Source organism: Haplochromis burtoni, unplaced genomic scaffold (genome assembly GCF_018398535.1).
Source record: "Haplochromis burtoni strain Fernald_Lab_line unplaced genomic scaffold, NCSU_Asbu1 Contig_36, whole genome shotgun sequence".
In the NCBI taxonomy this organism is placed as follows: Eukaryota; Metazoa; Chordata; class Actinopteri; order Cichliformes; family Cichlidae; genus Haplochromis; species Haplochromis burtoni.
In genome coordinates, this window is record NW_024582397.1 from 2,923,942 (window position 1) to 2,936,245 (window position 12,304).

The window sequence follows — 12,304 nt, forward strand, 5'->3', positions numbered from 1 at the left end:
ATCACATCTACAGAGGCGATTCGCAACCTTTCAAAGTTGTGGTAACATTTTTACCACATCCATATGTGGAATATACAAATAAATCTCTTTATTTCTACATATAAATATTTTTTTTATGTCTATTAAAGAGTGGAGTTGTGACTTAAATACCACTGGAAGCACTACTGGTCGATTCCCTGTCGTGGACGCGTAGAAAGTAACGATCATCAAGTCAATTTAGCTGTAATACAGATTTATTTCCGGTACTTCCGGTTGTTACTGTTTTGGCCTGAAAAGGTCCGAAATCCACCTGCAACAGCGTATCTTTTCTATGTGCTAATTCTTATTAGTTGTAATACTTAGTTTCACACAATTCTATTACTAATGTCTGAGTGTCTTTTGAAGCTGATTACCGGAACAATGAAATGCCTGTTTTTCTTGCAGTGATGTTGCAGAATCAGAATACTTTATTCATTCCTACGTAAGTTATGTGATTACAGTTGCTGCAAAACAATAAGAACAGTAACAGATTAAATGAAGTTTAATAATACAATATAGTACAAAGTTAAATAATAATAAAAGAAATAGCTCTAATATATATAAATAGCTCAATTATAAGTATCCAGAATATTACAGGGATTGAATATGTATATTGCTCTTATAGTTGTAATGCTAGTGCCCTTAGATCTCCACTAGAGAGAGCCAAATACTCCTGGTAGAGGTTTTTCATGTTTATCTCGCTTTTAATGCGGTATTAAAATTATTTATTCTAGTATGATACTACTGGGTTTGCAATCCAGTAACGTTTGTAACCTTCAAGAAATTAGGCCACAGTGGTTGCTTTGTTTGATTGCTATAAAAGTAGATTTGCCATCACTTCAATCAAGTGCAATATAAACAATCATTGATTCTTGCACTTCAGTCTATGCTCAATCACCCACCATTTGTCATTTCCTGTTATTTTTTGTTTGTTTGTTTTACAAAACCATTAAGAGAACTTTGAGTTTGAGTGTTTGAACAGAAGGCCATCCATAATTGTGAAATGCAGCAATTTAGGAAAGACTTGAGCTCCTCATTCAGATAACAGCCTGGACTAAGTATATGAGCAAGATTGTCAGTGGAATAACCTCACTGCAGAAAAATATTACAACTTTGCCTTTTATGGTGGAGCCGCTGCACAGAATAGACTGTAAAAGATATGTGAAACCCTGCTTTGTGTGTTTTGAAGAGCATTCAAATGACTTTTATTGAGGAAAACCATCTCTTACCTATTCAAAAAAGTACAGCAACAGGGAGACTGGCTAGAACTGATCTGAAGCAAGAAACTTCAAGATGAGTTTCTCATTGTCCTCAAGTGGTTTGGCTGAAACCCAGACTGAAACACTGAGTATCTGTGAATAAACTTGGTGATGCTTCCTAGTATGCTTAAGAGACTCTGCTAACAAGAATGAGAAATCATCTAAATCAAGGGTGTCAAACATAAAGCCCGGTGGCCAGAACGGAATCCAATTTAGCCCACTAGGTTGGCTTTAGGAAATGTGAAGCAAGGCATAAATGTTTAACTTTTAACTGTATTTTCATAAGTTTTACAGCTTTGGCTTCTGATAAACACTTCCCTCATTGCCATTCATACTATCCCAAAGTAAATAAGTAATATATAAACAGGGAAATCACAGAAAACTTCCTGTTTTTTCACATCTGTTATATATATATATATATATATATATATATATTCACTGGTTCAGGCCACTTAAAATCAAAGTGTATGTGACCCACAGTATGAAATGAGTTTGACATCCATGATCTAAATCTTACTTGTAATGTCTACTCAGGAAGTTATAATGACTGCTAGATTGACTTCATGGGTCTGATTATATTTGACATCAAGTCCACAACACAAACCCACTAGATCCTGCTGATTTCATGTAATGAATGAGTACTAAATACTTAACTGGGGAAACTGACACTTCGTTGTGAGTTTGGTTACTTCATACTGAGACAATTCCTTAAACCTCTGAAATGTAACTCCACAGTTCACGTTGGATTTTGAATGCCTTCAGATAACTAATTAATTAACAGGTAGCATTACATTCAAGTGAAGTTATTTTATACAGCCAAAGCAATTTTTTATTAAATAAATAATTTTAAAACAACAACAACAAAGTAAACATGTCATTTGTTGCATTCTCATTGGACTATATTAACTGGCAAGCCGAAACAGGAAATTAATTATCTCTCTTTTTTTCTGGATGTATTTTTACTCAGGTATCTGGGGATCAACCTGACACATACCAAAATTAATCTAAACATATGCAAATTAGAATTGCTCTGACACATCTAACAACTGATGTTATAAAAATTAATAACCGATCCGTGCATGCTGCCTGGAGCAAAAATCAAATTTACATGAGGCTTTTTTCAATAAACCATCAGAGAGAAATAGAACTGACACTCTAGTAAAACAAACTCAAGTCACAAAACACCCAAGCTGCATGTGTGTGCGACTGTGTGTTTATAATTACCTTATTTAAACAAAGAAAACCTAATTTTCTTCTGTGATGTTATGTTCAAAACTGAGGCATGCTGCTCACATCATTTGCAATCTTGTAAAATAGTCAAAGTCTATTCATTATGTTTGTATACAAATACTATGAACAAGACAAGTATCAACGGGTATCGTTTTAGTGAAAAGTGCTTTTCCCTGAACATGTTCTGTTTAGCTAACAGCCTAAATGAGTAAGTTTTGCCAAATGGACCGTTGAGGAAAGACAGAGATGCCCAAAAGAATCCTGAAAGCTTCTTCAGAGCTTTCAGGTTGAACGTCTCCATAGACCTGGCATCCAGACCTCCACATGTACAAGACTGTTTATTTGTTTGCCATATGATGATGTACTCCTAGCCATGCTCTCTTCCAGCTTCAGTCCCATTCACAACATTACAGCATAACCTTTCTGATTTAAAAAGCTAAAAAAGAAAGCTAAACAAACTAAAGTGATGTTCTTAAATTAGAAATCTAACTGGAAAACTGAACCTTTCATGTATTACTACAGTTCAAGGTTCTGAGATTGAGTTAGTATCTCAGTACAAGTACTTTGAAATTACAATTGATGACTCACTATTGTTTACACCTCACATTAAGCAGCTGGTCAAGAAATATAAACTGAAACTTGGGTTTTACTTTAGAAGAAAGTCCTGTTTCTCATTTGAGGCAAGACAGAGCGTTGTAGTTTCCACGTTTATTATTGGACTTGATTACAGTGATGTTACTTATATGCATGTGTCCAGGGAAGACCTACATATGCTAGTTTCCGTCTATCAAGCGCACTGAGGTTCGTTACAAGTTTTAAAACTCTTATTCACCGCTGAACATTGTATGCATGGGTTGGGTGGATTCAACCACTGGGATATTCTTATCTATAAGGTTATTGTTGGTTTGCTCCCAATTTATTTATACACTTATATTCATCAAAATGTGTGGGAGGTCTTAGGTCCTAAGAGTTATTCATTTTATCTGTTTCAAAGGTTTGCAAATTATATATGCATTATATACACCGTATATATGTGTAGTATTGTTGTATTGTTTTCTTTTAGTTAAGGATGTAAAAGCTTATTCCACTAATCTGTTAAAAATATTAAATCATTGGCATCAGTATGTCAGTAAATGTGTGTAAAAGAATGTGTGTAGAGATTATGTCAAATTATTATTATTATTATGTAAACATTTTAAAGCCAACTGTACTCCACATTTGTGGTGCAGTAATAGTAATGCAAACCTGAAGATTCAGATTGGGTTAAAATTATGCTTCGGGATTCTGCTCAAGCTTTTAAGATGAATAAAGTACAAGCCAAGTGGTTGTGACCAGTAATGCTGCTACCTTTCATGTTGTGTTCATAAATTTTATGTATACATTTCTTATTATAAAAATGCAGCGGTACTGACTTTAAGTGACACATGAAAAAGAAACTCGCCCATATTCCTCGTTTCCGGAAACGTTGGCACAAAAGCTCACTGTCTGAAAATAAGTTCGTCTTTAAGTGAAGAAGTCTTATAGCCCACAGCTTACTGCAGATAAATATAGTTAGGTATTTTTCATTTAGTAAATGACATTATTCCTCCAATAAGTGTCCCAATATTTTGCGTCAGCTGTTAATTCTAATGTGCTTTATATTTTTGGGTGGATGGTGTTTGCGCGCTAGCCGCCTGATGGCGCAGTGCGCACTGCTCTGGATCAGAGGAACCAGGGGAGGGAGGAGGCAGCAGGGGCAGATCAGCCGCGCCACAGACACACAATCCACATTTCCAGAGGAGAGCGACAGTCAGCCCCCCCTCCAACGTTTTCTGTCGAGCTCGGGTAACAAAACAAGCGAAGCAGGACTCGTCTCGCTCGTCGGGGTCTGATCATCAGATTGTTCCCTGGACTTGATTTGGTCTTTATTCTCTCGGAGGTCACCTTACAGAAATAGCTCACAGGATATAAGTTATTTACAGTAGCATTATCCGAGATCCTGGAAGATGGGTTCGGTCCCAGCGATATCTGTCCTTATTTTGGGCATTGTGGTTCCAACGTTGGCCGGCTACATTGAGGTATGTGAGAAGAAATGTTTCCTGATTTACTGTGTAGGCCTACCAGGTTAGTGTAAGATCCAAAGACCAATGTGGTAGCCTCAAGCAAAAGCTGATTATTTTGCCCTGTCCTCACATGAGGTACTTACGGCTAAGCTTTGCCGATCTTCTAATGAATACACTATGTTACCTTGGTTGATGTGAAATATACTGATAAGACTTTTTCTCTTCCACACTCGGATTCCCACAGGTAGCGGAATGAATTCAGCAGGGAGGAAAGGGTTTATGAAATTTTTGTTACCTGCTTTTTTTATAGTTGCAAATGCTTCGCCTTGTGTTCATACATATTAAAACTACTTAAATATTACTCAGTTTACTTCCTTTACTTCATTCTGATGCACTGATTGCAGTTTATTGGCGAGTTGACCAGTGTGGGGCTCAAATGTCCTATAACGAGAACTATAGCAGGATTTGGTGCAGAGATCAAACGAAAGACAATTGGTGCTTAGTCAGGCATTTAGGGAAACATAGAATCTCTGCACTGGATCACACACAGTCATGCAGCCTGCTGTACGTCATGAATGTATAGACGATATTACAGAAAAGGGTATCCTTTTGCCTATGCAGTCTATTTTAATTGTAGCTTTTCCTGTGTCAACAGGATGTCCACCTTTTATAGCAGACTTGAGTTCCTGCTCTATAGAGTGGATAATATATTTAGAAGCACTGAATTACCTCTCAGTAGTTGATATGTTTGACACAAATGGTCCAATTGTTGGTCTCCTTGTTCAAGCACTCACGCTCTCACACTTGCACACTTATCTACGTGATGTCCTATTTTCCTGCTGGCTCACCAAAACTGTGATGCCTGCAGTGTCAGACGTGTGTGTCAGTGGATAACAATGCACCCATTTTCACAGCAAACAGCCCCACCACCCTCCTCCCCCTCAGAGGTTAAGCATAAGTATTGCTGCTTACTGTGGAAGCAACCATGACAAAAGATTTTAACGAGTTATCTTTTCCTGGCACTTGTATTTAGCAGGGAATGTTTCTCTCTCCTGTATTTGCGACCCCCAAAAAAAACCTCGGCCATTTTGAGGCAGTATTGGCTGGCATTGTGTGTGGGGAAATAATGGTTATTATGTCCCCAACAAAATCTATGCTGCTGCACACTCTACAAAGACCTCTCCCCTCTGCAATGATTGCCTCCTCAGTCAGCCTTACTAACCACACGGACGTGCTGATCGATACAGGACAGACTCTCCTGAGATGATTAATGGATGAAATCAATGAATTTCCTGATCAGTCACCCAGATTAAATTCAGAAATTTATGGAAGCTGCTCTGCATCTTGACTGTAATGCACATGCTGAGGATTCCTGTGGTTTAATCGATGGGTGTCCTGGAGGACGGGCCTTTTTTCTTTGTTGGATTATTGCAGTAAAACACTGCATGGACAGAATATGGATATTCATATTTGTTTTTGCACCTGCCTTCTTTGCAAATACACTTTCTTCACAAAGAAAAAGATTTTGATATTGAACCAAACTATGCTGCTGTTAGGTAAAACAGAAATAAAAATGCCTTAGAGCTGAAGAAATAAGATGACAAACCCCAAGGGATAAATATTTTACAATGTATTTATTCAATTTATGATCTGACTATTCAGGATCAACATCAGCTCACAGCTCAATTTATTAAGGTAAAATACATATTCACAAAGGTTAGCTTTTTTCTAAGAATTGAGTTGAACACTGAGGTGTATCTAAACAGACACAATAATGAAGTCAAGCTGTTTTGCCCTTTCAATATAAATATCAGTAGTTTGAACCAAGCAGTCATCTTCCTCCTTTTCACCGCTGCTTTTGTTTGCTAGTGGAGTCGCTGGTGTGTGGAGATTGGGCAATGCTAATGAGGTTGTGGACGTACAGCTAAGGTAGCTGAAGCCACTGAGAGCTTCTAAGAATCACTCACTGTTGCTCAGACATGGTTGTTGGCCCTCTCATCCAATACTCACCTTCCATTGTTCCTCATTTCTTTTCAGTTGTGATTGTCAAGCTTCTAAGAATCACACTGACCATTTGTCAGACATGGTTTTCCCCTTTTATCCAGTATTCACCTTCCGTTGTTCCTCATTTTGTTTCTGCTGTGATTGCCAAACTGCTCTCTCGTTTTGTAATTCCGCCTTTTTCGTGTTTCGGGAGTAGCCTGCTGACTTCAGCTGTGCAAACAGTTTAGTTTTGTTGAATACCTGTGAGAGTGGCAGATTGTGAGCTTTTGTTTCTTCAGCTGTAGGTTAGCTTTCTCATCTGGCCATCTCTGTATTGCAGGGTTTACTGCAGTGAGGTTTGTTTTTTTGTGTGTGTGTGTGTGTTTTGTTTTGTTTTTTGACCGTTTCATTTCAGATCCAAAAAACAAGAATCTGGGTTTTTATTTAAATTTCACTCACTTGTGGAGAATCATGAGTGAACAGCTGCATCTTTTCTGGAGATAATTTGGAAATGAGAAGCAGGTTTACCCAGAGAATTACATCACACACAGGCATTTGCCAATATAGCTCCCACTGGATTAATAGAATACAGAATATCAGGAACAGCTATTACATTCAGTACATTTTATTCTCTACTTACTTAGCAAACAGTGATTATCACAACGCACACAGTGTAAAATGTAGTGTTATGCAACACCACATCACATTTTTGTGCCTGTCATTAAAAAATGTTAGTGTTTCCTTCCAGCTGGCCTGTAGCATCAGATACATCATCATGTTTCTAAGCTCAAGGCAAGACAGAACTTGTATGGAAGAGACAGCAGTGCTAACTCATGCTAGTAGAGTGACTTTGGCAAAACTCTGTTTACAAACATGCATTAGTCAGAATAGCCTTAGAGGAATGGACGAGCAGAGGTAATCGAGAGAAGATTTTTTTCCTCTTTCAACAATGTTTTCTCATAAGCCAAATCCTGTGTGCGTGCTTATAGGCAAGCTGATATTAAAGTGTGCTTTCAAGTGTATTTGCTCTGGATATGGGCTGATAGTGAACAATTGCATGTGAATGACTGCCCCCACTTGGTTGTGATTGTTGGGGCGGGAGCTATGGAGCTGTCGGTTAGCAGGCTTGAATGATTTCCTATGAAGGCCTTTTGTGTGTCCTTGAATAGCCTGAGACAACCCAGGGTGTCCTTACCATACAGAGGGGATCTCGATGCCCAGCAGAAATAAGGACAAAGACTGCTGGCAATGTTTTATCTGGGAGCATTTGCATTTGATAATGATCTGTCAATATAACATAGTGGGTGGTGGAGCACAGTTAAAGCCTTCCATAGGCTGGTGCTTTTCTTTGCTCTGTAAGCTGTAAAGATTGCCTTTTTGACCTCCACGTTCAGCCATGTCAGTCAAGGTGAAGGCGGTGACATGTGCTCCATCAGCAGAGCATCAGCCTCACCCGCCCTTGAATTTGTAGATTAGCACCTAAAACCTTGCTTTCAATTGTTGGGACAGCCCCGTATCCCAAGAATCCTCTTAGTGACAAGAAACACTGGGTGCTTATAGATCTGCAAAGGGAACGGTACTAATCCCAGAAACCCTGTCCCAACACACACTCATACGCTCACTGATTTCACTCGCCCACACAGTGAGACCCTCATTTCCACACCCTGCAGAGGCAAACTGACTTCAAAGTGGCACAGAAAACAGTGAGTCACCTGTGTGTAATATCAGTGGCGTTCGCTCAACACTGAAGTCTGCTCTATGGCTAACAGTAGGAAGGTATGTCTGATTGAATCTAAGCCCTTAATCTCTAACCTTTCATTTCCTCAAAGATACCTTCCTGCCACTCGGTTCATCTAGACTTTTCTGTCTCCGTCTGTCTCTCCGTCTTTCTTTTCACTGCCTGATTCTTGGCTGATTCTTCCTCCAAGCTTGTGCATGTCTCCTGGAGCGATTCCATCGACAGACACACTCGCGGCTCATCCCGAGGATTTAAATAGAGAGGCCTCATCAGGCGAGCCTTGTTCTCACGATGCCAGGCTTTGTCTTCGAGGCTCTGCGTGCGCCCTAATTATCCAAAGTGAGCAGAGTTGTCTTTTTTTCTTTTTTGCAACTGGAAATGTGTCTGCGTGTGGGTGTGTGTTTGTGCACCCGAGTCCTCTTGCAGCTCTGCTCATCACATATTTAGTCAGTTTTTCTCGGTGAGAGATCCTGGGCGATGGGGACTTGGCTCGGAGTCAGTGGGTTCAAATCAAGACACCCATGGCTGCACATCACTTAAGTTGCATCAGGCCCTCTGCCATATGTAGGACAATCTGCACAGCCATAACAATCTACCCCATGTATATGCAGCCAAGGTGAACGGCACTACACCTGTGTCTGTGTATTCTCAACAATAGCCTGGCTCAGCACAGATGCCAAGATGTCAGTTTGTATGCCACAGTGCTCAGGAATGCATAGCCTGAAGTCCAAAGGCCTCACTTTATTGTGCTGTGAGCAGCTCTGTTCCTGTGATAGCACTGAAAGTAACTATACACTGTGGCGAGTTCAGCAGACAAACACATGCCTTTTAATCCGTTTTAAAGGAGCCCTGCCATTTCGGACTTTATTTTTTAATGTAGTTTCTGTTTGACAAAGAGAAGTCAGTCAGTGTGGGCTGGATAAACCCTGTCAACCCCCTACTCGGTTTGAACGTGGGTTTGTGTGTGTTTGTGTGTCCCCGCAGCTCAGTGAGTCACTCTTGCTGCTTGAAATTTTCTTCCCATGAATAAAATATCTGGTGTGCTATCTATGAGTTACAGTGCACTCGTGTCTGTGCTTATGGCCCCACCTGTCTCACCCTTAGTCCCTGCTTGTCCATATGAGAGGAGGACTTTGTCTACTGTCCCCTCCCCTCGCTCCTGGTCTTATTCAGGTGTGCAGATCAGTGAGTCATGTGCACGCGCGAGCGAGGCCTCTGCACTGATTTGTCTGGGGTTTTTTTTTCCTCCTTTCTTTTCTTTTTTTACTTGCACACAGTGGGATATGACAGAGGCAGGCAGCAAAGAATAAAAGAGCCAGTTTAACTGTGTGCCAGGCATTGTTTCCTGCTGTTTGCATGTTCATTTGCATCACAACATGTAAAAGCAAAAATTACTCAAAATTACCCCCCCCCCCTTCCCCCCTCAATCTGTTTGAACCCATCTTCAACTGAGTTTTTTCTCTTGGCAAACAAGAGGAGTGAAATCAGTCCTAGTTTTCCAAACTTCAATCATAATTGATGTCTTTTCTTGGATGCCATTTTTCGTTTCTTTATTTGTGTGTGAGAGAGCTTGTGGGCTGGTCTGTTTTTCTTTTTTTTGTGGCTATATTTGTGTCTGTCATTATTTTCCACGGTGTGTGCTTGCAGCATGCTGGGAGGTCATATCTTTTGGTGTGTTGTGTCTTGGTGTTGCATTGAATGTGCTTTGGGGCATGATGGGGATGATCACAGACACAGTGACTGCTCTGTTGTTGTTTTGGGATGGCTTGGGTCCCATTTGATAAGGTTTTTCTCTTAACTTAAACTGCATGCACAGGTATAAGCACAGAGTGCCTTTTTTTGATTGGTTAATGGGGGAAAGGTGGTAGTCTTGTCTTGATAAGCAGGCTGAATGACTGGCAAGCTATTTTGCTGCCATAGTGCTCTGTTTTGCTGAGAGCACTGCACAAATGCTCCACCCGCTGCCAGGGAAAACAGAGCATGCTAGTTCCAGCTCCCTCCCTGTCCGTCTTCCTGCTTACTGGGCTTCCTACATATCTCTTCCCACTTTGCTTCTGTGCCTGTAGTAGAAATGCTATCATCCAAATTGAAACCAAGGACAGCACAGACTTCATCCTTTTCTTTTATCCTTTTTTTTCCCCCTCCCCTCCTCTGTGTGTGTAAAGAGATGAAAATGTCAGAACAGTAAGAGATAGAAGCATTGCAGTGTAACTATATACCCCCAGAGAGAGGCCTGCTTCGGGTGCTTCTGCTTCTGCTGCCGCCGTCGCCATCGCTGGTACTCGAGCTTTGTGACGGCCCTGTTAGCAACCAGTCTGATACAGCACTTTCTCAAGGAGAACGTGGCCAAGGACAAACAGCAGCCCTGTAGGATGCTCCCCTGGGGACTAAGACATAACAAGGGAAGATTGTACCCATAAAAGAGAGAAGGTGAAAAGGGAAAACCTGGCATTGAAGCATGAGATGTATTTTTTCCTTTGATCGAATACAGAAAAACATTTTTCCTTTGAGTTTTGCGCCCCCATAATTATGTGTTCTGCTCCTATATTCATGCACTGCAATTAATTCAGTAATAGTTCTTCATGCATGGTGGAGAGCTACAGGCTGCCGATCCCCTCCCTGCCCTGACAATGGGAATAAATGATATATTTTTGTGTGTTTGTATAGATTAAGGACAGGCTAAAACATGGGAATGTAGTGTAGTTTGGAAATAAGGGGGTATTTCAGGATATTTACATTTAAATATTTTTAGGAATATATGTTTATTTTACAGGGTCAGGTAGGCAAAAGGACAGACTTGTGAATGGGGATTATTTTTAATATTGAAATATAAAAATAAAATTATATTCTATTATTTTTTTCATCGCTCAAAATAAGCGTCACGCTCGCGGAAGCCGGTATACCCGGCGAAACGCCGTGCCTTTATCGAGACTTTCAACCCCAGGTAGGCCAGTTACGGATCTTCGGATCCACATTATGTCAGCAGCTATTCTCCACCGTGAACTATGTTAAAAATAGACACCGCTCACGCCTCACAGATGACAGCTTACAGTCCTGCGTAAAGATGAAAGTGACTTCGTACAGCCCCGATTTGCAGACGCTGTGCGCAGAGGTTCAGGAACAGAAGTGTCGTTGTAAACATATCACGGCAGACCCGACGATGTTTGCATGAACATGCTTTTCAGCATCTCTTTATTGACCACTTTTCACACACGGTTGCTGTACGCATACAGCCGGCTGTAGCTTTGCAGCTCACAGCCCGACACATACCAACACAACAGCATAGATAGCACAGACGTTAAGGCGGCGAGGCCTGATTGCGGGTGCCGCTCAGGTGCGTCCATCTCCCCTGCAGCGGCGCTGCCGACCACAGCCCGCCACAACAGTATTTGTTTGGATCATTTTAGTTCAGCTGGATGTCTTTCCTTTTGTTCTTTAGGAGTTCAAAATGTGTTAATTACATAAATAAAATGTAATTTTCTCTGTAGCACTTCATGGATTTCATAAGCAACACACCTTAGTTGTTCACACAAAGCATAAAGGTAAAAAACAATATATACAGTGTTATCTTCATTTTAGATGTCAAAAAGTATTTGCGGCTCCCAGTGTTTTCTTTTGCGTGGAAACCGGGTCCAAGTGGTTCTTTGGGTGTTAAAGGTTGCTGACCCCTGCCCTAATAAGATGCCTGTTCTGTCAAGCAGTATTCTAGTTTATTTATAATTAAACACAGAAAAGCAGCAGATCCTCATGTTGGTTTTTATATATTTTTATATATTTTTTATATATTTTATTTATTGTTTACTCTATTTAATTTGTAAAATATGTGTACACACACACACACACACACACACACACACATGTAGAAAAATATTTAGTATACACATCCAGAAATGCATATACTATTATATATTGTACATATATTTATTAGTTTCAGATGTAGCCATTCTTGTATTTTGCTTGTTTACATTATTGTATTTTGCACAACTCTGTTGCTTGTGAAGCTCGCACACAAGAATTTCACTCACATGTACTGT

General features: G+C 40.2%; 1 protein-coding gene across 9 annotated transcripts in view; it reads left to right on the forward strand.

Annotated features, from left to right (window-relative positions):
• Window positions 1-4,244: 4,244 nt before the first annotated feature.
• The window catches only part of aplp2 (amyloid beta (A4) precursor-like protein 2), a 52,929-nt gene continuing 44,869 nt past the window's right edge, over window positions 4,245-12,304 (forward strand). For 7 of the 9 annotated variants that reach the window (XM_005936794.3, XM_014338232.2, XM_042219694.1 and 4 more), the window contains exon 1: window positions 4,248-4,564. In XM_005936794.3, the coding sequence (XP_005936856.1) occupies window positions 4,493-4,564 (72 nt within the window). In that variant the 5' untranslated portion in view covers window positions 4,248-4,492. Of the gene's footprint in view, window positions 4,565-12,304 lie in introns of all 9 variants that reach the window. The other 2 variants (XM_042219697.1, XM_014338230.2) reach the window with 2 other exon arrangements.